The sequence below is a fragment of the Buteo buteo genome, chromosome 20 (genome assembly GCF_964188355.1).
Source record: "Buteo buteo chromosome 20, bButBut1.hap1.1, whole genome shotgun sequence".
Lineage (NCBI taxonomy): Eukaryota > Metazoa > Chordata > Aves > Accipitriformes > Accipitridae > Buteo > Buteo buteo.
The window spans coordinates 12,429,710-12,454,075 of NC_134190.1; the positions used below are offsets into that span (position 1 = coordinate 12,429,710).

Below are 24,366 nucleotides of genomic sequence, written 5' to 3' on the forward strand. Positions count from 1 at the left end.
AAGAATAATGAACAGTTTTATGTCCCCCACCAGCTCTGTGGCTTCTCCGTGGAATTTTCTCTCCAGCTTTCCAAGTTCAGTCACTTTCTCAGGATGCAATTTCACTAATAAGACTAATAGTTCTGTGCCTAGCAGTCCTCTGCAATCAAGGACCTGGAACAGGATACACAGGAGAGATGTTTGGGTTGGGCTGGGGGGGGGGCATTTGCCTCTTGTGGCAAGTGCCATCATAGCCTCAGAATTTTCTTGGGTTTGTGAAACTATTCTTGGGGTTTGTTACACTGCTGTCTTCTAAGTCTGTGCACCTACAGTATCTTCACCCTTATACACTTTGTGGAGCTCATTATGTTAATTGTTTGACCTTTCCTATAATGAAGTGAACGTCCTGCTGCTTGCACTACTGTCCTTTCTGTGTGACGTTTCTAGATCTATGGCGCGAAAGCAGATGCTGTTGGAAGAGCTATCAAATGGAGTCCCACATGGAGAGAGATCCCACGTGGATTCCTGTGAGTGGTAGCAGATGCCCTGCTCTGGTCCAGTCAGCCCACCAGTGAAAGGACACGAGGGACCTCTGATAGGTAGCAGCTGCTGCCGTAAGGAAGTGTAATACTCTGAAAAGTCAAGCTGAAGAGGGTTCCTTAAAAACCTGTAAGTGATAAAAAACAATTAATAAATCATAAACAGAGCCACTATTTTCAACCCTACTAATTTAAAAAATATTGCTGTGATTGATGTGAGATTGGGGGTCTCTTGGCCTGAAAGTCACACTGGGTTTAGCAGAGCAGAGTTTAAGCTCCATCCTGGAGAGAGGTGGCTGAAACAACCTGGGTCATCACCCAAAATACAGACTGCACACTGTGGCCACATGGTGTGGCTGACAGTGCTTTATAAAGTGCATTTTGATGAAGTGAACAGAAGCAGTAAGAAAATAGGAAGAGGAAAGGAAGACAATATCCTAAGTGTTGGAAAAGAAGCACAGGAAAGAAAGGGGCTTAAGTAAGCAAAACCCTTTATTTTAAAGTAAATTTCTGAGTGGAAAACAAACAAACAAACAAAAAGACAACACAGAGCAGAAAAACAGAAACATTATTTCCTGTTGATGGATTCTTACTGGTCAAGGGAAAACGATACGTATTCCCACAGTGGACATCTGTTGGATCACATCAGAGAAACAACCTGCTCCATCAACCATTCTTCTAACAGGCTGAAATCTGGGATGAAGCAGGTAACAGAAAGAACCAGGGTGATATCCAGGGAGACTGTTTTTTAAAGCCCAGGAGCTGCAAAGGCAAGAAATACGAAGTTAAATGTAGACCAGCTACAGAGCCGGAGGAGTCCCCAGTGAGCAGGGCATGGGCTAGGATTTGAAAAATCTGATAGCGCTTCAGATTTATCTTCCACTTCAACTTCACTGTGCTACATTTTAGTCCCACAGATGTGAAATAGAGCTCTTTCCTACCTACCAGAGTAAGCAATGAGAAATAAAGTAATTTAGCACTCTAGTGATACTGGCGTGGTTTGCTGTATATCAGTTGGGTGATGAGTTATCACATAAGTGACAAATCTAAAGAAACTCTCTTTATCAAACATCTTCAAAAAAAAAAAAAGGAGAAAAAATCCAACCCCCAAAACCCATCTGAAATAATCTGTTGGTAGCCTTTGGAAGCTGCTAGTTAAACAATAGCTGAACACCAAGAAGGAAAGGTCAGCTAGGTTTTCATTTTATCTGGGACTTCTCTGCTTGGATAGCACCTGCAAACCTCCTGCTACTTACAGCTCTTGAGCCCGGATATACGTGCAATGCCAGACCTGAGTGGCACCGGAGCTGTTAGGAGTGTGGTCACCTGGGCAGGCACTGAGATGAAACAAGCCATAAGGTGCTGCTGGTGCGGTGCCATTAGGTGATGCTGGTGATAGTAGTGCCAAGCCATCACCAGCCCAGCACTGTGCCTGCACCGACGGCTTCTAGCAACAGGTATGGCAATCAATAAAATGTATAACTAAATTATTTAGTTAAGTAATAGATAAACTAGATAATTTATTATATAGATTATAAAAATAAATAATAAATATATAATAAATTAAATTTATTATCTAAATTATATAAATAAAACATGAATTTGACTGTCCAAAGGAGCAGTGGAGGTCAACTCCCCTTCTCAGCCATGTTCCAGAAGCACCAAGACACAGCTCATGTTCCTCACAGGTTTCAGGGGAGGGAAAGTTTCCTCAGTCATCCACAGAGAGGAGACAATGACATTTCGTCTGTGGTCTCTTCACGGGGGGGCCTGGCTGCATCTGACACAGGACCTCACGACAATCTGATGATAACAGCCCCAGCAGCCCTTGCTGGCTGGCATCATCCCACCACCAGCAACACTGAAAATACCAGCATCCCCCCTGCACAAACTACAGAAAGTAGTAAGAGAAAGAAACAAATATGGATCTTCTAGGAGGTTTTAAGCTGCTTGCCCAGCTTTCCCTAATTTGCCTAAGGTTTTCTTTTCATTCACAAAATTCTGGTACAGACAGAAGAGGGTTTCCCAGCCTGCTTTGCTTGTAAAGGCACAGCACCTTAGCAGGTAGGTAAACTTGTTGTTTAAATAAAAGCATAGGTTGCTGCTGACGTGCAGCAGATTAAAAGCAGAGATATGTGTTAAAATGATTACACTGCAGAATTCTTTGAATTAAACAATGCCCTTGTTAAAATATTTATAGGAGAATAATTTTTCAGGGGAGAAAGCTAAATAATCACATTAAAGGCTTCCACACCTTGAGTTTTGAGATAGGATGCTTTAAAATAAAATTTTAAAAACCCCTGAAAATCCTGTACCAACAGGAAACCCTAGTCTCAATTTTCAGGCTCATATCTCTGAGATTCCTTGTCAGATTAACATCAGACTTTACACACACACAAATCCTCCTCTGGCTAGAGAAAGTAGTTGAAAAATTGCAAAGAGAAAGCAGCTTTTTTTCAGAAAGTCAGAAAAATGAAGCTTAGCATGTAGAACTAGGCATAATCTTCACAGTGGAATCACTGGAGGCTTCTTAATATATGAAATATTTTTGGTTTTAAGTTCTATACCTCATAGTCTCACTGTATTGTATTTATAGACTATCAGACTGCTAGACTTCCTATTGTTTTTCCTGATACTTTTTTTCTCTGTTTGGAGACCTTCTTTTGAAGAACAGCAGAATCCAAAAGCAATACAGCTGTAGTAGGTGAACAGCTGTCTGACTTTTGAGATGCAGCGTGGCTCTGCCCTCTAATGTGCCCAGTCCTGACTGATGCAAGACATTCCCCAGGTGTTCACATCCAACCGCCAATCTCTCAGCAGCTTCATCACTGGGGGACAAGGGCATTAGTGGTGGGACTGGGCTGGTGGGTCTGCCATAGCCTTCACCTGAAGGTCTTGCTGGCAAAAGATGCACTGAGCCACAACCACTGCTATGAGCTGTGGCGAATGGTTCTGCTTTTGTTTTCACAGAGAGAAGCCCAGTCCCACCCAGCTCTTCCCAATAGTTTGTGAGTATTTCCCTGGTGCTTCTGGTCTTGGCTGGCTTCTTCAACCTACTCAGCTTGTTAGAGGCTTCCCTTTATCAGAAGTGCACAAATATCACTTGTTCCCTTCCAATGTCAAAACCGGCTTCTTGTCACTCTGGTGCAGGCTTGGCAGAGGTGAAATCCACGGCCTTCCCTGCCGAGCTCGGAGGTGAGTTTGCAAAGTGTGGACGGTTAGCAGGAGAGGTGTGTCGGAGGTTTGCCCGAGCAGGTCACAGGCATGCTAACCCAAAATATTGCCATTTCCTTGAGTTTCATTTCTTAGGCTACCCAGCTCAGCCCCTGCTTTCCGTAACAGCAATTCTTGGATGTATTTTTCCCCATTAGACAGAGCGCTTGGATGCCGGTAACTTCGTTATATGTATCATATTGCAACACAACACACTGCTTTAGTTCTTGTACGACGTTCAGCGCTTTCATGAATTATATCGATTCTAGAAGAGTCTAATCCTGCTGTTATTGAAGTCAATGACAGGACTTCCATGAAACCCAATACATGCTCACTATCCATTTAATCGCTCCTCAGAAAGCAATGAAAATATCAAGTGGCAAGGAGGCAGGCGAGAGAAACACGTTGCACTGACTCTGCAGCGGCCAGTTCTTGAGATCAGCCCCAGCGATAAAGCTGATCACAGCCCCAAAATGCTGTTTTGGCAGCCGGGAACAACAGCATGGTGTGCTGGCTGTGCTCCCTTCCCCCTGGCAGCTCTCTGCAAGGGGTCACTTTTTCCACCCCACCAGGGATTTCAGCCAGGAGGTCAGTTTTGCCGTCCCCTCGCCCTGAGACACAGCTCACCACACACACGCAGCCAGCTTAGCATGTAGTAACAAGTCACCGCCGGCCAGCTGAGCTACGCGGACTAACTTTGTTCGTTCCACCCCTCCCATTTCCAATATAAGATCAAATTGATCTGGAGTCCAGTACCTGATACCAGGGATACATGTTTATTAAGGGCAGAAGCTGATCTCATCATGATATCTGGCATGCAGTGCTCTACCTAGTGCTGTGCACCTAAATTTCCCTTAGCCATCCTTCCCTCCCCTGCTCAGCCTGGCAATCTCAGCTGAAGAATTCCCCTCAAGAGCAAAACAAGCTGTGCATTGCAGGGAACCCAGTTATGATACCGGAGCTGGGATCTGGACGCTGCCTAAGACTGCCAGCATGAATTTGCTAGAGAATTTCCCAGATACCTTCATAATGTATTTTTTCAATGTTTTGGGGGAAGTAGTGAGGAGAGGCACTGGAAAATAGGCTGTCCTGGTTTCGGCTGGGATAGAGTTAATTTTCTTCCTAGTAGCTGGTATAGTGTTATGTTTTGGGTTCAGTATGAGAAGAATGATGGTAACACACTGATGTCAGTTGTTGCTAAGTAGTGTTTAGACTAAGTCAGTCAAGGATTTTTCAGCTTCTCATGCCTAGCTAGCAAGAAGGCTGGAGGGGCACAAGAAGTTGGAAGGGGACATAGCTAGGACAGCTGACCCAAACTGGCCAAAGGGGTATTCCATACCGTGTGACGTCATGACCAGTATATAAACTGGGGGGAGTTGGCCTGGAGAGTTACTGCTGCTTGGGAACTAACTGGGCCTCAGTTGGTGAGGGGTGAGCAATTGCACTGTGCATTACTTGTTCTGTATATTCCAATCCTTTTATCATTATTATTATTATTGTTATTTTAGTATTGTTATTACTATCATTATTAGTTTCTTCCTTTCTGTTCTATTAAACTGTTCTTATCTCAACCCACGAGCTTTACCTTTTTCCTTCCAATTTTCTCCCCCATCCCACTGGGTGGGGGGGAGTGAGTGAGCAGCTGCGTGGTGCTTAGTTGCTGGCTGGGGTTAAACCATGACATACGAATTCCCCTCATACAGTTCTAAGTAAGAGTAAACACCCAGGTATGTTCACTGATATGTTTAACAGGTTATATAGGAAATTGCTAGCTGTTCAAACATGTAATTATATGTTAACATGCCTGCCTAACAGGGCAAAAAATAGCAATGATTCAATAATTGGAGTATGGAGTGCTTTTCTTCCTTGATTCCCTGCAGATTGGAGGCAGCTTATGCACCTTTATCTGTCTAAGTTTAAAAAAAAAAAAAAAAAAAAAAAAAAAGATCTTTTAGGAGCCCTTCAGCAGCTTGCCAATTGTGCCATGCTAGTTCTTTCAACAGTCAGACAAACTGAAGAACAATGTTATTTCCTGGCCAGGGGAGTATAAAGTAAGCTACAGTTTCTCACATAACCTGCTTCCTTGTGCTCCTGAAACTTATACAAAGCATACAGGCAATGCTTTTCCCCGATGACAATTCAAAGCCTAGAGAGCTTTGGGTTTTACCATATTTAAAAATAAATACATGCTAATTATAGGACAAAAATAAAAAATCTCCATTCTACTGTGCTGTGCATTTCTGCTACTTGGCATGGGCAGAGAGTTCAGTGCACTGTTGCTGTGAGCAATGGGGAGGGCTGAAAAGGAAAAATCAATGCCATTTCTTGTTCAATTAAGTTCATTGTGATTCAGAACCACCTCCTCACACTGCAGAGCCTGCAAGAGATCAGTGCTGCAATCACTACCTTTTAGCAGCTTGCTTTCTCCGCCTGGACCTGCACAAGCCACTCACTGGCAGGGCATCACACTTTGCTCTGAGAAAAAGAAAGAATGGGAAAAAAAACCCTGTCCTTACGGGACCCTCTGAAATACATGGTCATAAATTACGGGTCTTTGGGTGGGCATGTCACAGAGGGGGAGACAGGGCAGTTTCCTCAATGAGTCATTTTATTTAGATTTCAGAACTACTGCTGTCTTTTTACCCTTCAGTAAAATGTTCACTCTCCTTGCTCCCTTGCCGAGAAATATCTGCAATACATATCTTGCTGCTTGGTCTCGCTCAGGCTAAGCAGTGTGATGGTCTGACTCAAAGTCTTTTGGAAGTCAACAGAAAGATGCTGGCAGACTCTGCTGGACTACAGATCAGGTCAGACACCCATACGCCCGCGAATCAGGGGTTAGTAGTCACGGCTATCAAGAGGTCACGACAAAGGATTTTTAGGGTCCCTCTCACCCCCTCGCCCACTTTAGCTACTCTACGGCAGTTGTAAAACAAAAAAAAAATACGCGTTTGCAGTAGAGTAGGGTAACCTGGAGAGTTCCTGGTCCCGAGGCTCAGCCTGCTGAGGATGCCAAGGTCTACCATGGTGCACGGTGCCCTCTCAGTGCCAGCACCAGCCCCAGCACCCCACAGGCCTGCTCAGCACCTCCCGAAAGAGGAGCCCAGGATGCTTGTGAGCATGTCTCACTCTAGTGACAGGACAGACAAACTACAACAGCCTGCCACTTTCCAGTCTGCCTTTAATGGCTACTGCCTGCTCCACAGGTGGAGGGGGCTTGTCCAAGGCCCTTGGGGTTCGGTCCCAAATTACTAGGGTCTAGCAAAGCAAATAGGTCATTACAAAACCCAAAGGCCAGAATGATCAGGGGTGGCACAGGCAAAGAACAACATGAGAAAGAGACGTAGCTCCTTACCGTTACTAGGCAAAGGCCTTTGATGCTCACAAAGGTGGTTTTAGATCCTGGATGTGTGTTAGCTAATGGCAATGGCTAAGTGGTGGGTGAAATATCTTAGTCCACAGCTATCCACATCACTTTCCAGCTTCTTTATTGCACTGCTGGATCATGCTGAGGAGCGAGACAAGTCCTCAAGGAGGCTGCAGCCTGTTTAGTTGCTCCATGCACCTATGAACAGCAGCCGTGGAACTGCTCTTGACTTTTCCAGCTGCAGTCATCTGCATGGCAGCTGACACATGACAATGCTATTTGAATTAATTATGCCAATTGTGGCACACACAAGACAAATGTGGCCCAAATGCAGGTTCTGAAGAAGAATGGTTTTTAATGAATGTATACTTCTGCTCAAGTCATGCCTTTGTGAAACTAGTTCACATCAAGAAGAAGTTTTCTACTCAAATTCACAGGACTTATCTCTGACCTTTCCCAGTTTCTGGTGTCATAAATATGTTCCTAAAGCTAGTAGTGGAGAAAGAGGGGGATGAAGAAGTTGCATGTCCTCAGCATCTCTGCAGATCAGATTGCAGATGCATGTACAGATTCATTGTGCTTTTCCTTCTCACAGAGCCCTTTTCACCTTTGTACACATTCTTCCTCCCAGATTTCATCCTTCCTAGGAAAGTGAGATCTCACTTGAAGTTCTTGCAATGCACATGTGACTGGCAGAACATCTGCCCTGGCAATGTTCTCATCAGCCCACAATTAATTAACACATTGTTTTCCAGCTCCCTAAATCCCCACGTTCCCCCGAAACTTTGGTTTTCGTGACTAAGGATTGATGAAAACAAATTGAAATGTAGAATCGATATCTTCCCATGATAGCTGGAAATCTGATATGGCTGTTTTTTTAAATATATATTTATGTTTTCTTCTAGAACGAATCATATTGACTGTTATAAAGAAAACTCAGAGTGGTATTTCAGTTATTGAAGTCCTACTGTAACTGAAGGTTAATAGCTGTTGTGGCAGTAGATACTCTATAAATCAATGGAAGAAAGACGTGAATCAAAATATCACCCCACTGATGAATGTCCCATCTCACTGTGGTCAATAGAAGTTGTGGTGCCGACGTCCATGGAAGCAGGAAACGTTCACGTGCCAGCAACATCTAGGACTAGTTATTGATACATACCAAAAGGTTCTGTGCAGCCAGTTTGTGTTCTGGCAATGGCGTTGTTATTCCAGACTTGGAGCTTAGTTCTGAACCAAGATCCAGAACTTGGCTACTGGCATTTGCAACCAGAGAAACTGAAATTATTTTAATACCATGGGAGTGCATTCGAGGTATTCTCATGCACTCAGGATGACTGGTATCTGGACCAAGGTGTTTATTAAGGACCTCAGAGAGTGATCAACAGCTCTGGCATGGTACATACAGCTCATCACAAACTTTCCAATTCTTTACGCAGTGTGGATTTCACCATAATGAAGCAATCACTGGAACAACCTCCCCAGGGATGTGGAGGAGTCCCCAGCACTGGAGGTTTTCAAGACGTGACCGGACAAGGTGCTAGATAGATAGCCTCATCTAGGCCCCCTTTTCCACAAAAGGTTGAACCGGATGATCCCTGGAGCTCCCTTCCAACCTGGGCTGTTCTATGGTTCTGTGTTCTATGACAATAGTAAGCCTGGATGCCAGGAAATCCACCAATACCAGCCTTTTCAAAGCCATTTTCCAGGTCTATATAATTCCCTCCAGCCTATGATGACAAGTGTACAGACTGGCCTTAGGTTTATGTTTCTTGAAGGAAAATTTCAGTGGTAAAGATGCGAAGGATTGATACCGCTTTCTTCTGAGACTGCTTTACTGAAACCATCCTACTCTTTGAAACATCCACAGGCATCTTAAGCAAATCATGTGTTGCAAACATAATTGTAGTGGGTGTGAACTCCATCTGGCTAGAGCAGTGCAGGCTCACATACCTCTCCTCAGCTTGCCTGGGCTCCGCAGCAATGCCAGTGCCACAATCGGATATAAAGGGGTCATGCTAATAAGATGCAGCATTTCAAGTGCACACACAGGCACCCTCCTAAAAATATATCTCTGAGGAGTGCGGTTAAATGCAAACACTACTGTTTCTGTAATAGATAGTGCTTTCCTTACTGGATTGGCTGGCATGAGCTGATCATGGTCAAGTGACATCTTGTTTTTTTAAGACTGCTTTTTAAAAGAGAAAATTACTGAAGAACGAACATAGAGGCTGAGCTTTTCAAATTAACCTAGTGAAGTCTGGCATTCTGGTTTTCCCCTTTGAAAATCCCAGAAGCTGAGACTGAAGATTACATTATTCTAATCACTTTCTAAGTTTATATCAGATCGTTGTTTTCTGTGTCAAATAGGTTACAAATACCTTACCCAGCATTTTCCATTTTTTAAAGATTTGGTATCGAGCAATCACATCCCTTTTACATCCACTCAGCCATATATTTTTTTTCTTTCCCAATTTTATATTTGGAACCACAACAACAGTTTATATTTTCAGAAATATATTTTCGCAGACATCAAATGACAATGATGTTCATGGTGAACAACAAGCACTATTTTAGTACTAATTTCTAGGCAGATGTGGGGCAAATTCTGCCCTTGGGTGCATAACTGCAGGTTTTTTCTGCTCAGCTGAAGTCAGAAACATCCGGCTAGTAATGAAGCCAGATATCTAATGAACAAGGGCACCCAAAAAAGCTTTAGAAGCCTGGCCATTATTGAAAGGTATTTCTTTAATCCTACCTGTCACATTTTCGGTGTGTTCTCATTATTTTTCTACTTAAATAAAATCTTGGAGGATCATACTGTGAACAGCTATTCATTTATCAGCTAGGTGTGATATTTGCATGTATTTTTCTGGCTGGCCACCTTCCTCTAGGGAAAGTAGCAGCTGAGGGCTGGGAGCCACAGCACAAGCAAAACCAGCCCCCTCTGCAGGACTGTAAAGCTGTCAGTCTGTCCCCCCTTCTCAGGGGGCCTGCGAGACGGGCAGGTACGCAGACACAAGTCACTGGCTCCCGTTTAATCTCAGCTTCACTAGGGCCAGATCTCAGGCTGATGATGAGGGAGAGTAAAAGCAAACAGTCACCTCCTGGTAGAGGCGATGTTACTGCAGGATGAGCTAAGAGCGAATACATTTCTCACACACGCATAGGAGGGACTTTTAAATATCATTGTGACTGGACCCTCCCCTCCAACCTAAGCCCATGCTTAGAATAAATCAGTCTCTGACTAGCAGCACCAAAGATTCAGTTTTTATCCCTATTACTAGCCCGCAACCGTCAACTGAGGAGCCTGTGGTGTGAGCTGTTTGAAGAGATATTTTACATTTTAAAAAAAAAAAAAAACCAGGATGAAGGGGAAAAGAAACGCAGAGATGCAGCGAGCTTTGCCAGGGAAAGCAGCTCTCTCTGCTACCTTGAGCCGGCTGCCTCTTTTGAGGTTCAGCCATGACAGTCAGCCGAAAGCTAAATGAGAAACACAGCCGCTAAACCCGGTGGGTACCCTCGCGGTGGATGATTTAGATGGAGCTGAGCTCGCTTTAAATCAGCTGCCCAGCAGGCTGCTCTCCGCCTGGCAGTGACAGCGCGGGGCTGCCCACCCAAATACTCACCCAGCCACTCCGGCACACGGCGCAGCCCACGCTGCGCTCGCCGACGCTATCTCTGGCAGAGCTATATCTGGCCAGCAGCCGTGGGCTCTGTCCGTCTGCCTCCGCCACGGCAGCGATCACATGCGGCCGCGGGATGATACTGCCGCCAACCCGAACAAGCGGAGCACGAGGCTGCCGTGAGGACAGAGCCCTTTTTCTTATAAACAAGGGCAAAATCGTGCTGATGAGCAAATTGTCCTAACAGGGACGGAGGAAGGCACCGGCAGAAGCGCCTCTTCTGAAACGTACGCGGATGTCTCTTAGAGACGGGCTGATATTCAAGCACCTTCTAATACCGTGTTGAAGAAAAAAAAAGGGTAGTTTGATAAACAACTGTCCCCACTTCATCCTGCTCCCTGGCTCCCAGCAGAGCTGAGAGTGCTGCTATTTGAGATGGCCTGAAACCGCTGGCTTTTGTTCAGAATCTATAGTGCGACGGGCCCCTTCCTGGGGCAGGGAAGTTGGTAAGGCTGGAGCCGGGCTTGAATTTCAGACAGAGCTGGACTGCCCCAGCAGTCAAGAACATTTAGAGGAATTTGGCCAGGCCCTTTTTGCCTCCGTAATTGATGCCTCTAGCTGTCAGATCTTTTTTTGGTGTTGTTTGGCCAGAAATCCCCCAGAAATGCCTGTTCTTATAAGATTTGTGGCCAAATTGCCAGAGGCTGCAGTCATTTCAGCAGTGATGGACGTACCAAAAGCCAGATATTAAACTCTTCCTGATTGTGCACTGGAAACTGCCCTGAAGTTCATTCCAAAGAAGATTTACATAGCGTAACGTCAAAATCATGTCCAACGCAAGCCTCTTGGAGCCAGCCCAACCTTTAACCTGAAGCTGTAGCTTATCTGCCCTCAGAAGAAAAGGAGCAGACAAAACCATAGCAGATATGACTGTATAAATAAACCAATACAGTTATCAATAGGGCAGAAGAATGAAATGAGAAACTCCTCTTGTTGCAGCCTCCACAACCTGGTGCTCCTGCAAGGGTGCCTTGTCCTTCTTAACAGCAAACGCAGCCACAAGTGGCCGAGCTGCTAAGAGCTGGTAGATTCAATGTTTACATCTGTGTACCTCAACCCACACTCCTTTCATCCTCTTCCTTTTTTATGCTGATAATGCACTGACTGTGAGACATAAAAGATCTTTCGGGCTATCTAACCTATCCCTCCCAGGAAAAGGACAGGGCTCCACATTTTGATATCCACTTCAGTGTCTCTGTTGCATTACAAAAGCACCCATTACCACAGCAGCAAAGAGCTGGGTAAAAGTATTTTACCTTTGCTTCAGCTTAAACTTTTCATTCCTTTGAACAAGTCCAAAGCTTAGCCTTAGCCTCCTTGCTGCCACCAATGTCTTCAGGAGTGTGTAAAAGACAACTCTAATATGGGCTGCAGCTTCATGGCCGAGTGAATTGAAGGGCAAGCTGCCAGGGGACACGGCACCCACTGCCTGTGCTTTGCACTGCGTTCACTACTGCGTGTCCACATGCTGAGCTGGCTCTGGGAGCTGCCTGAAAATGAGCCTTTTTTTTTTTTTAATTCCTCGGATTAGTTTTCAGCCAGCTCTGTCCTCTAATCTGGCTCACTGTCCATAGTGGAGATCTATAAATAGGAAGAAAAGGTGGAACAAAAAGGAATAGTGGGAAGGTGCAGAGGAGACAAGCCAGCGTTTTTCACCTGCAGGCCCCAGCTGACTGCTAGCATAGTTACCCAACATCATACCTGCTTTCCAATTGAAGAAACAGAGGTTGGGGTTTCATGATGGCTTTAAGAGGACGCCTCTGCACACATTAGGTAGACCTAAAGAGGCAATGGCATTCACTGGCACTATTTTGTGAATGGAGCTCTCAGCAAGAAAGCTTTTCATCTTGCCCTCCAGTTTCCTCACTTCCAGTTGCACTGATTCATTGAACCCCACACAATCCCTGTCCTTGCCTGGTGGGCTTCAGGCGTTTGCAGCCCATGGGGATCATGAGGACCCAGCCTGGCAGCTGCTGTCCCTTTGTCATTGAGGTCTGAGGGTTGTCACGGGGGGGTTGTAAAAGCAAGGGACCAACTGGTAGCCCAGCTGGTCCAGGGCTCCACAGCACGGCCAGCACAGTGGGGTTGCAGGGTGGGGTGGGACCTGGGACCAGGAGGAGCGAAGGGCAACAGTAGTTCTCCCTCCGACCAGTCCCCCTGCGGCTCCTGGAGATGCTCCAGATGGCTGGTGAGGGTCAGGGCTGAGCTGGGGTGCGGGGAATAACTTTGCAGTGGCAGAGCCGGAGGGGAAGGCCGCAGGATGGGGTTTTTGGCTGGTTCCTTTGCACCAGGAGAACTCCACGCCGGCGCCTTTAGGTTCCTCTCACGCTGCTGGAGGCGATGGCCTTGAGGAGGGTCCCGGGAGGGGGTCAGGCTGCAGGAGCACCCCAAACCAAACCCTGTCCCAGGTAGGGCTCCGCGTAGCCTCGGCCGCCACCATCCCTTCCACCCAGCCCTGCCGCACCTCTAGCCTTGTCCCCAGAGGATGGGATGCGGTGAGCCCTAGCCGCAGCTCTCCCCCACAGCGGCTCCCCACAGCTACCCCACGCGTGAGCCCTTTCCCCCACGGCCCCCTCTGCAGTCCCACGGCCGGGATTGCTGCCGCCGGCATCGAGCAGAGGCAGTAGGGCCGGGAGAGACCAGCTCCCCTCACACACCTCCCCGTTTCTCCCCCCCCCCCAGCTTAGCCTGGGGGTGACGTCATGGTGGGGGAGGGGCGGGCAGGGGGAGGGGACCCCCGCCCCTCCCTTTCCTCTTCCCCGCTCCGCAGCGCGGGGGCCGGGCCGGCCAGCCCCGACGGGGCGGCCCGGGGGCGGGGGGGGGGGGGTGTTCTGCCGTGCTATCCCCACCCCCGGGGGGGCGGCTCCTCCGTCTGCGTGTGTCTGTGTGTGTGTGTCTCTGTGTGTGTGTCTGTGTGTTTCCCCCCCCCCCCCGCCCCCGCATCCCTCCCGCCCCGGGGGGACGGTCCCGGCTGCCACCCCCCCACTCCCCCCCCGCCACCACACGGAGCTGGAGGAGCGCGGCGCGGGTGGGAGGGGGGGGGGGAGTTTCTCGGCGATTAATGGGGCGGGGGGGACACGGGGAGAGCGGAGAAATCCAGCCTGTGATGCCTATAAATGGCGTTTCTCTTCCAAGGTGCACACTGGAAAAAAAAAAAAAGAAGAAGAAGGGGAAAAAAAAAAAAAAACCGGTCCGTGTCATCCCCCCGCGTCAGGGCCGGTGGTGGGCGTGAGGCTGTACTTCCTCCGCCCCCTCCTAATGGAGCGAACCATTCCCAGCTAGTCTTCCTCGCCCTCTCCCTCTGCCTCCCTCTTTCTCTCCTTCTCCTCTTGTCTCCCCCCCTTGTCTGCAAAGTCCTCCGCTGCTCGGAACTTGTTGGCAATGCCTATTTTTCAGCTTTCCCCCACGTTCTCCAAAGTAACTATTTAAAGATCTGCAGCCGCAAATGGTTTTACTAAATGTAGGATGGGACTTAAGTTGAACGGCAGATATATTTCTCTGATCCTTGCTGTGCAGATAGGTAAGTGGACTGCCAAATTCGGTATCAAGTTGTGCGCACCAAAGCCCGGCCGATGCATGCAGAAGCGGAATGTCGAACTAAGCTGCGCCGACGGCGGCGGGTCGGGGCGGCGGAGGGACCCCCCGCGCCCCGCTCCCCGCTCCCGCCGCCTCCTTCCCGGGGGCATCGTCGCCGTTCTTCGCGCTGGCAAGGCAGGGGGGATCCGCAGGAAAGGGAGCCGATTTCTTAGTCCTCTTAACTCACTTTTGGTGCTCGTTTTCCTAAATCAGTGCATGCTCGTTCATACTTCGCTTCTCCCCCCTTAGTCTTCCTCCTTTTTTCCCCTCCCGTTCTCTCCGTCCCCACGAACGACTGCATCTGTATCTGCTTTTCGGATATCCCCTGCATTCCTTTCCACCGATAATTTGGGAACTTCAGCCCTAAGAAATCCACACACACCCCCTCCCCGAGGGACGGAGAAATAAGAACCGGCACAAAATGGCTTGCGAGAGATCTAGCTGGAAAGTTTTTTTGCAGAAAATTAGGGGGACAAGTGAAGGGCTCCCTTTGGGAACTTGGAGGCTTTCCCATTTGCAGAGCAGCCTAAACCCAAACAAAACCCATCACTAACTTAAAAAAAAAAAATAATCCACCCTAATGCGGGGATTAAGCAAATAAAAATTATTTAAAAACCGCAAAGTCCCACCGCCCGATCGTTAATTTTGCGCTCGGAGAACGGCTGTCAAAAAACGAGCGGGTCCAAAAATTTCTATATATGCTAAGTTACTTAAAATAGAACAGGTTTCCCTCCACGCCGGTATGTGTTTTTGTGTGCTCGTTGCTGGTTTTGTTTAGTACCTTGGGTTTGTTGCTGGTTCTTTTTGTTGGTTTGCTCTCAGGTTCATTTTATTCAACATTTCTTTGCTGAAAATTTTTTTGCGTTATAGTCATTAAACAATCTCCAAGTTAATGACCACTTTGGTCCTGTACAGGCAAATTTTAAAGATTATATCTTGAATATGTATATTCCCGAGCATGATCCAAAACTGGGCTTCAAGGAAAGGGCGATTAAAGCGCGTCTTTTATTATCCAGATTGTCAGGTGTGAAGAGACCTTTGAAAATATTTGCCTGCAAAGGAATTCTGCTACAATTAAAAAAAATGCTCGGCATTGCTATTTAGAGATCCTTTTGCTCGGTCACCCTCCTCTCCAGACAATCTCTGCAGCGTTTTGTGGGTACCAAAAGAAAGAAGAGAAGAGGAAAAAAAAAAAAAAGAGGGGGGAGAACAAGAAAGGGAGGAAAGAAGGAGGTAAAATGCCTTGAACGTTTCCTCATCGAGAAAAGAAAAAATAAGAAATATTGCGATGAAATGTTGACCTCTGGAAAATGTGGATATACGATGCAAACCCCTCCATTCGTATTACCATTCCATTTTAAATGAGGCTGAACTCTTCAGAAGGCCATTTTCTGTACTGTCAGAGAAAGAAGGGGGAAGGCGTTATTTGGATGTTATCCTTAATTTCAGTCCTTACATTTTTTGCTTGTTTGTTCGTTTGGAGGAGGAGGATTTTCCCTCATTTGTGTTTATTTGACTCAACCGAGGGAGGATTTTATTCATGGCGAAATTTCAAAAGGTAGCTAGAGTGACTGGGAATCGCCGTTCCCGGGCTGGCGTGAGCATGAGCAGTCATTTGGAAAGTTACCCCCAAATATTGCTGCACACCGCGGAGATGGTGGCGGTGCGGTGGCTTTGCGGTGCCCTGGGAGAGGACGGCTTTGAAGCTCCTGGAGGGCTTTTCTCCTCTCTGCTCCTCCTTCGGTATTTCGGGTAACCTTCCCCCCCCCCCCCACTCCCCCCGAAATCAGCTTCTGGTTGTCGGTGTGGGGTTTGTAAAGGGCCGTTTGCCTTTGCCCCGGCCCCCGGTAACGGTTCGTGTGAAATGGATGTTCGGCTCGTTCCCAAAATGTCTATGCACCGGGGCTTAAAAAAAAAAAAAAAAAAGAATAGAAAAGAAAAATTTATTTATTTATTTATTTATTTATCTATTTATTTATTTATTTATTGGAGCTGTCCGAAATCCCCTGACATTTTGGGAGGTGACGGGGAGGGGGGGGTTGGGGACTGAGTCTCCGCGGCAGGCGCCCAGGGACAGGGGGGATGGACGAGGCGCAGCTAAAGGGCAGGCGGCCTGAGAGGACGGGGAGAGGGTTTCGGGAGGGGGCACGATCCGTTATGGATGGCTCCTGCGGTCCTGCTGCATTGCAAATTGCTGCACACTCCTGGCTTTGAAGGGGGGGGGGGGGAAGCGAGGAGGTCGGGGCTACGGCAAAGCACAAGCGACCTAGTTCAAGCGAAATCCCGCTGTCGTTTAACCGGGCAAGACCCTCGTCTGTCCGTTATTGCTGCTTTTTTTTTTTTTTTTTTTTTTTTTTTTCGGAGGGGGGGTGTTTAGGGCGGCTTTGGACCGGGGGTGCCCTGTGCGGAGGGACCGGCGCGGGCCAGGCCGCCCCTCGGAGGGGCTGGATGCTCTGAGCCCCGCCGGTCCCAAACCTGACCCTCTCCCCCAGCCCGGCCCGGGGCAGGGCTCCGCTTCGGACCCCGTCTTTTCATCGCAGCCCGTCACGTTTTTTGGAAAAATTCGTGGCAACTTCCCCTCCCCTTTCCCCCTGTAGCTGCCGGAGCGGGATGGCGCGGGGCTGATAGGACACGGTCGCACCCCCGGGATGGTCCTCCGTTCTTCTCTATTTGTTTCCCTGGTTTTTTTTCCTAACGTAGCCAACGTCTGTAGCCTGCTGGGGGTTTGATGTGACGGCTGGTGCTGGGGGGGGGGGGGGGATGTGTGTGTGTGTGTGTGTAGAGGGGAGTGGCCACCAAGTCGTGTTAGCGATGAATCAAACGCCAAGAGGGGGATCTGGGTTGAAACAGTCTCTTTTGGAGTCAGCCATTTAGCTTGGAACCGGTGCCCGGCAAACAAACACACAGGACACGGCCTCGGGAGGGGACCCCCACCCCACCCATCCCACCCCACCCCGGCGCTGTGGGCGGCCGGGGGCTCCTCCGAACTAGAGGGGGGGGGAAGGCTCCGAAAGGGAGCTGCGCTGCCCGGGGTCGAGCCCGGGCCTAGGGGACACGGCGGCGTCCCTTAACCCTCCGCCAGTGCCAGGTTTCGGGATCAGCATACACCCCCCCCCCCGCACCCCCTCCCCGTGCCCCGGTCCCCCAGCCCGCCGGCTGCGCCTGCCTGGGCGCGGTGCTGAGCGGCTGCACAGGCCGGGGCCTGAGCCCTGCGGGCCGCCTCATGCAGCAGCGGTGTCCCGGCCTCTCCTGGCTCGTCCCCCCGTCCCTGGCCCGGCCCGGCCCCCCGCGGGGTCTGCCCCGGCAGCCGCGGACACGCGGGGATAGGGGGGGGGGCATCTCACCCCGCACGCCGTAATTCGTTTTCTTTCCCGGCGGGCGGGCGGGTTGTTCATGGGTTTGTTACCGTTGTATGGAACCGAGTGCCGTTCCCTAGCGCAATCCCGAAGGATGCCCGAGGCAGCGGGATCCATCCCTGCCCCTCCCGCCCCGCTGCCCCCAGCCCGGGCAGGCGCGGGGCCGGCGCCCCCCGCAGCTGCGTGTGTGGCTTTGGGGTACCTCCTTTCCGTGCCTTTATCGCAGCTCTTCCTAGTGATTTATTATTATTAATTTATTTTTTTTTTCCTGCTGCGTCTTGCACGGTATTTGCCGAGCGACCTGGGCGATTAAGGAGCCGTGTGTGCGTGCCAGTGTTTGTACCGAGAAACGCTCCTGCTGCTTCCAGGCGGAAATTTCTAACAAAGGAGCAAGTCCGGGGAGAAGCAGGCAGCGCATCCTCACCTCTCCCTCCTTCCCTCCTGCTCATCCCTCGGGAAAAAAAAAAAAAAAAAGAAAAAAAAAGACTGAAATCAACGCCGTTAGTCCACGGGCACCGAACCCCCTGGTGCTCAAAAAGCAAAGGGCGACAAGCCCCTGACTCATGTCCCCGAGTGGCCGGTGGGGACCCCGGCTCGGTCCCCCCCGCCCTCCTCCTGCCCCAGATCGCCTTTAGCAACGGGGGAGGGGGGGAGGAAGGGAAGGGGCGAGGGGGGGGCTGCGGAGGGGGGGGGGCCGGGTCGGGCGAGGAGCCGGCGGTGCTGACCTGTGCCCCTGCCCCCCCCCAGCGTACCTGGTGCAGGCGGTGAGAGCGGCGGGGCGGTGCGATGCGGTCTTTAGGGGCTTCTCGGACTGTTTGCTGCGGCTGGGCGATAACATGGCCAACTACCCGCAGGACCTGGACGACAAGAGAAACCTCCAAACGATCTGCGCGTAGGTCTTTCCTCTCTCCTTCGGGGCCGCGGGGGGGGGGGGAGGGGGGGAAGAACGGGACTAGGGGGTCACCCGGGGCTGGGCAAAGTTGGGGATGGGGGGGGGGGGGCGAGGCTGGATGGTGGCGGTGGGAAGGGAAGCAACAGAAGTAACGCGGGGTTTGGTGCTTTGGGGTTGGGTTCTCCGCTCCAGGGTCCCTCCAAGCGCGCTGCCACCGGGACAGGCCGGGCTTGGGGAACAGTGAAGTCTGGAGGGAGTTTTTACAATGTCTTTTTTAGTTTTTCCCTCCGTGAATCTGGGTGGTTTATTTTGGTGTTGGGTTTTTTGTTGTTTTTTTGTTCTTTTTTCTTCTTTTTTTTTTCCCCCGCCCTCCTTAGCTCCTCTCTTGTATTCTTCCCCTTCTCCCGCTTTGCACTGGGGTGTTGACCTCAGCTGCCCGGGGGTCGTTACCCCTTTCCCTATCGCTGCCGTTGGGACCCCCGCTCACTGGCAGGCTCCGGGGTCCCCCCGGGCGCTCAGGGCAGAGGCAGGCCGGGGGGAGGCAGCTCACCCCGGCCGGGGACAGTCGGCGCTAGGGAGGCGGTTCCTCGGAAAACAAAATGTAATTAAAAAGAAAAGAGCCCAACCACAATATTAATCGCCCAGCGGCAGCTCTCCTCCACCCCCTGGCCCTCGGGGAAAGCCCATTCGCCACCTTCCCCCATCCCCCAGTTTCGCCCCGCTCCTGGCACAGAGGGGAGGAGAAGGAAGGGGCAAAGATAAAGGGGGATAATAATAATAATAAAAAGGAAAACACCAGGAAAAAAATAATAAAGGGAGAAAAAGAGCTCCCCTTGCAAAATTGGCTCCTGCGCCCCTCCTTTTCAGTTCCTCTCCGAAGCTGGAGGAACTGGGACGGCTGGAGGAGCTCTGGATTTGGGGTAGTTTTCCCCAGAGCTCAGGGCAGCGGATCTTACCAAGGGAAGGGAAACCTGGGGCGGCTGCCGGGAGCCGGTGAGCTTTGGCGTCTCGCGTCCCGGGCAGGGAGGCAGAAATGGGCATTTTCGATACGTCTGGGGAAAAAAAAAAAAAAAAAAAAAAAAGAAAATCCGACTGCACAGGATATTCTCCCGTCTCTCCTCGTTGCTGTTTTCCCGCACAAACTCCTCCCGCCGAAAAAACCAGAACACACACACACACAAAATAGAGAAAATCGTAATTAGAAACGAGATAAGGTCCTTAGACATAAATATGTTTGGAATAGTTTTTTTCTGATTTTGCTCCACGAAAATCAGAAAACGAAGGACATGAAATGGGAAAGTAAGACGAAAAGGAAAGGGGAAAGGAAAGGAAAAGGGGAAAGGAAAGGAAAAGGGGAAAGGAAAGGAAAGGAAAAGGGGAAAGGAAAGGAAAAGGGGAAAGGAAAGGAAAGGAAAGGAAAGGAAAGGAAAGGAAAGGAAAGGAAAGGAAAGGAAAGGAAAGGAAAGGAAAGGAAAGGAAAGGAAAGGAAAGGAAAGGAAAGGAAAGGAAAGGAAAGGAAAGGAAAGGAAAGGAAAGGAAAGGAAAGGAAAGGAAGGAAGAGAGGAGAAGAGAGAGGAGAGGAGAGGAGAGGAGAGGAGAGGAGAGGAGAGGAGAGGAGAAGAGAAGAGAAGAGAAGAGAAGAGAAGAGAAGAGAAGAGAAGAGAAGAGAAGAGAAGAGAAGAGAAGAGAAAAGAGACTCTGTAACCCTCCAGTCTTCTCTTCCTACCTAGAGATTTCTGAGCCAAGCACCTACTAAGGCCGGCACCTTGCTGTAAATGCTGGGTTGCGGTTTACCTTGTGTCCTGCATGAGGAATAAATACCCAGGGGCAGCAGTGTCCTAATATGATGTCCTTTGGCCCTGGAGTGCTGGACCAGAGGTGGTCCCCACCTGCAAAAAGTACCTCTTTTCCAAGCAAGACCCTTTTCCAAGCCACCTCCCACCACCCGATTGCCTTCGCCCCGTGCCGGGATGTATATTGAGAGAAGATGGGGAAGATTTAATTTTCCTTTGGGAGATGCAATTACAGCAGAAATACTGCAGGAGAGGCACACTCTCAGACTCTGGCTTCTCAGTATCTCATTATTTATTACAAACGTAGCAAACATTGGGAGTCTACAACCAGCTTAGAGTGCTCATAAATTACAGGCTGTAGGACTACTTAAAAAAAAGAAAATAAAAAAAAAAAGAAAATCAAGATCCAAATTTGCAGGCGCCTGCCTTGAGGCAAGGAGGAAATAGGAGGCAGAGGGCAGATTCGGGGTGATTTTCGATAACCCAGAGGCGGAGAGGAAAGGTCCTCCCGCCCCCTGAGGTGGGGCAGTGGGACGGGTCCTGCCCCGGCGGCAAACCCCGGTCCAGCCTCCGCGAAGAAGGGAATTCAAAGAAAAAGGAAAAATGCGTGGGAACAGCTAGAAATTATCCTGAGGAAGGAGAAACCCTTCGCTGCCTATAGACCCCCGGCCACGGATGAGGAATCCCTCCTGCCGCTCCCCGCTCCTTCTCCTCCTCCTCCTCCTTCTCCTCCTCCTCTTCCTCCCCTCCTGCCCCTGCAGTCAGGGCCCGCTCCCGTCCCGGGGGATCCTCCCGAGGGTCTCTACCGCCGCACCGGGACCCTCCAGGACACCGCCTCCCTCCTGGGAAGAGCGATGCCTTGCCCGCCCCCATCCGCCCGCTCCCACCGGTGACGAAAAACTCTCGGGACGAGCCCGTGGGCTCCCAGGCTGGCGTCTGCCAGCCGAGGGCTGCGTGCCCTCTCCCCCTCCCCCCCGTCAGGCAAAAACCCAGCAAAGCCATTTTTTGCCCCAGCCCGGGCTGGTGCCGAAGGCGGGGTTGGGGAGGGAGCATCCCCGCAACCCCGGCCAGCGGCAGCCCACCCGGGAGCGGGCAGGGGACATGGTGCACACGGAGGGGGCTGCTGCGGGGCAGCCCGGGGAAGGCGAGGGGACGAGGATCCCTCCCAGAAACCGGTGGTTTTTGGGGCGGGGGGGGGGGTGTGGGGGGGGAAGGGGCCGGGTTTTAGGGCAGGGGAGGCGGCGGCTCCTCCCCGCCGGGCGGCAGCCGCCCTTTAAGGCATGGCCCCGCTCAGCTCCGCCGTCGGGGGGTCGGCGAGCCCAAGGGGTCGTCTCCCTCCTCACCCCCCCCACGCGGGAAGGTGGGTGCGTGCCTGTTTTGATGCCCGCTGCTCTCCCCTCCTGCAGGTACTGGGATGATTTCCACGCCTGCACCCTCACAGCGCTCACCGATTGCCAGGAAGGAGCGACAGACCTCTGGGAGAAATTGAGACGGGAATCCAAAAACCTCGATTTCCAAGGCAGCTTATTTGAACTGTGCGGAGGCGGCAGCGGCGCGGCACCGTCCCTCCTCCCGCCGGCTTTGCCCCTGCTGCTGGCGGCTCTGTGGGCCGCGCTAGTGACCTGGCTGCCTTTCTAGGGGGGGCGAGCACACTCACACCCACACCCTCTCCATGTGCCGGATCTATAGAGGAAGGGTCCATCCGTTGCTTTGGGGACGTTGTGCTTTTCTGTGGTTGATGATGATGATGATGGTGGTGGTGGTGGCTGATGATGATGATGGTGAAACACCCATGTAGGACTGTGGAAGCGTTCTCCCTTTTTTTTTTTTTTTTTTTTTTTTTTGGTGTGTTTTATTTGCCAAATGTTACCAAACAGGCAGCGGCGCGCAGCCCAAATCGGACCTCAGCTTTACTATCGCTTCGAATCAAAACTAGAGAAAAAAAATAAAACTAACAAACTCGAGCCCTCGTTGTGCAAAAGCAATCTCAGGAACGGCTCTGGGCCACCTAACGCTAAGGTTGTAATCGGCCGGGATACCTCCCGGCGGGCCACGGGCTCCTCTAAAAATGTGGCAGTGTGCGAGGCGAGAACAAAAACGCAGGCAAAAAAAGGCACTGGCGATGAATCCAAGGTAGATGTCCACGTGTGAAGCATATGGTGAATAATTCACAATCTCTCATCTTTCCTCCACAGTCGCTTGTTTTTTGGCCATTCCACTGAAAAAAGAAAAAAAAAAAAAAAAGCATTTTTCCTCAAGGGGAAAAGAGAGCGAGCAAGAGAGAGAGAGAGAGAGAAACGAACAGGGAAGGAAGGAAGGAAGGAAGGGAAGAGCGAAAGAAAGAGATGTCTAAATGTCCGGAGGAGTGAAGGAATGCTGCTAACGGATTTCTGAGAGTTTACCTTTACTTGCTGTTCGAAGGCATCTTTCCGAATTCACTGCCTTTAATTTTTTCCTCCTCTTTGTTTTAGATGTTACACATACCGGTAAAATACCTGACTATCCAACCGTAGAGATCACAAAAAAGGGGGCTTAACTGTAAACCTAAAAAAAAAAAAAACCAGAAAAAAAACCAACAACAGCAAAACGATTTTGAAAAAAAGAGCCTTGATTTTAAAAGAGAAGAAAAATGTAATTTAAACAAAAGTTTATTATAAAGTCAATTCAGCAAAAAAAAAATTTGCTACAAAGTATAGACAGAAATATAAAATAAAAATTATTGTTTGAAATGAGGGTGTCGTCCTTTTTATAAAATATGCCTAGAGTATCCTGAAAAGGACAGGGCTTTTCAGGCAAGGAAGGCTAAATCCCGAACCGATCCCTTGATGAACATGGCAATTTCAGTTCAAACAAGGACAAGGCGGCTGAATTGGTTAGTCGGAGCCTTCCTTTTTTTTTTTTTTTTTTTTTTCACCCCCACTTATTTCTTAAAAATACGCTCTAAATCCTCCCACCCTCCTCCTCCTTCTCCAGAAACTCAAACCCGCAGCACCCCCGTTCCCCAGCCGCCCGGAGCCGGCGAAGGAAACCCGGCGCAGCGGCGGGCGGCGCGGCGGTCCCGCGGGCGCGGAGCGGTGCGGAACGGCGCGGAGCCCCGGCGGAGGGAGGGCAGCAACCACCATTAAGGAGGAGGCTGCGGAGCCGGAGCCGGGGCGCAGAGGAGCCCTTTCATAATTCATAAGGCAACTCAGCCGAAGGAGCAAGGGGAAGGGGGGGACGGGGTATTGATTTCGCAGCAGAAGCTGCTCTAACCTCGGCTATTTATAGGCGCCTGATGCCTTTATAAAGAAATACACATCAAAGAGTAAACATGTCCTTTTTATTTATAAGGCGAGAGCCCAGCTGGCGACCGGGGCTGGGTGGGTGGGTGATGGGGAGGTAGGGGCCGCGAATCGGTTTGAGGTGATTTATTCCGGTGGGGAGCCGTTGCCTGCGCAAGAGCTCTCCTTTGCCAAGGTGCAGGGTGGCAGGGTCTCTCTCTCCTTCGCCCCCTCTCCCTCTTCGCCTTCCTTCCCAAGGTCCGCAATGTAATGTGTAAGCAATAGCAAATGTAACAGTTCATAAATCAAACAGTGGGTCGCAAGCCAATCTGCATTTCCCAAACGGATTGAATCCCAGCAACGAATGCGCTCAGGAGCTGGAGCCAGGCGCCTTTACCACTGGAAGCAATGTTGATTTTTTAATGATAAAATACATTATGCGTGTGTTGAGCGGGGGGGGCTTTGCAGAGCTCAGCCTCGCTTCGGCAGACACAGGTCTGCTCGCATTTCGTTTTCCTCTGCCCTCCCTCCAGACTCAATCCCCACCACCACCAAAGAAAAAGGAAAACCCTGGAGAGCAGAGCTTTGTTTAAATGGTTGGGGTTATTTTCCCTCCCCACAGAGGACCTAGACCTAAATTGATTTTTCTGCGCACATCTCTGTATTCATGAGGTCAGGCGCTGCCGGTGTGATTTCCTGCAGCAC

The 24,366-nt window shown here is 50.0% G+C and overlaps 1 protein-coding gene across 1 annotated transcript; it reads left to right on the top strand.

Moving 5' to 3' along the window:
* The first annotated feature begins 13,792 nt into the window (after nucleotides 1–13,792).
* NRN1 (neuritin 1) lies at nucleotides 13,793–23,612 on the top strand. Its single transcript, XM_075052065.1, has 3 exons — nucleotides 13,793–14,304; nucleotides 18,464–18,608; nucleotides 21,808–23,612. Exons 1-3 carry the CDS (start codon nucleotides 14,250–14,252, stop codon nucleotides 22,037–22,039), a joined length of 432 nt encoding a protein of 143 aa, XP_074908166.1. The 5' UTR covers nucleotides 13,793–14,249; the 3' UTR covers nucleotides 22,040–23,612.
* The last annotated feature ends 754 nt before the right edge of the window (nucleotides 23,613–24,366 follow it).

Coding starts and splice junctions, on each gene's coding strand:
- NRN1 (XM_075052065.1), top strand. CDS start 14,250: ATGGGACTTAAGTTGAACGGCAGATATATTTCTCTGATCCTTGCTGTG. Junction 14,305..18,463: donor GATCCTTGCTGTGCAGATAG/GTAAGTGGACTG, acceptor GCCCCCCCCCAG/CGTACCTGGTGCAGGCGGTG. Junction 18,609..21,807: donor AACCTCCAAACGATCTGCGC/GTAGGTCTTTCC, acceptor CCCCTCCTGCAG/GTACTGGGATGATTTCCACG.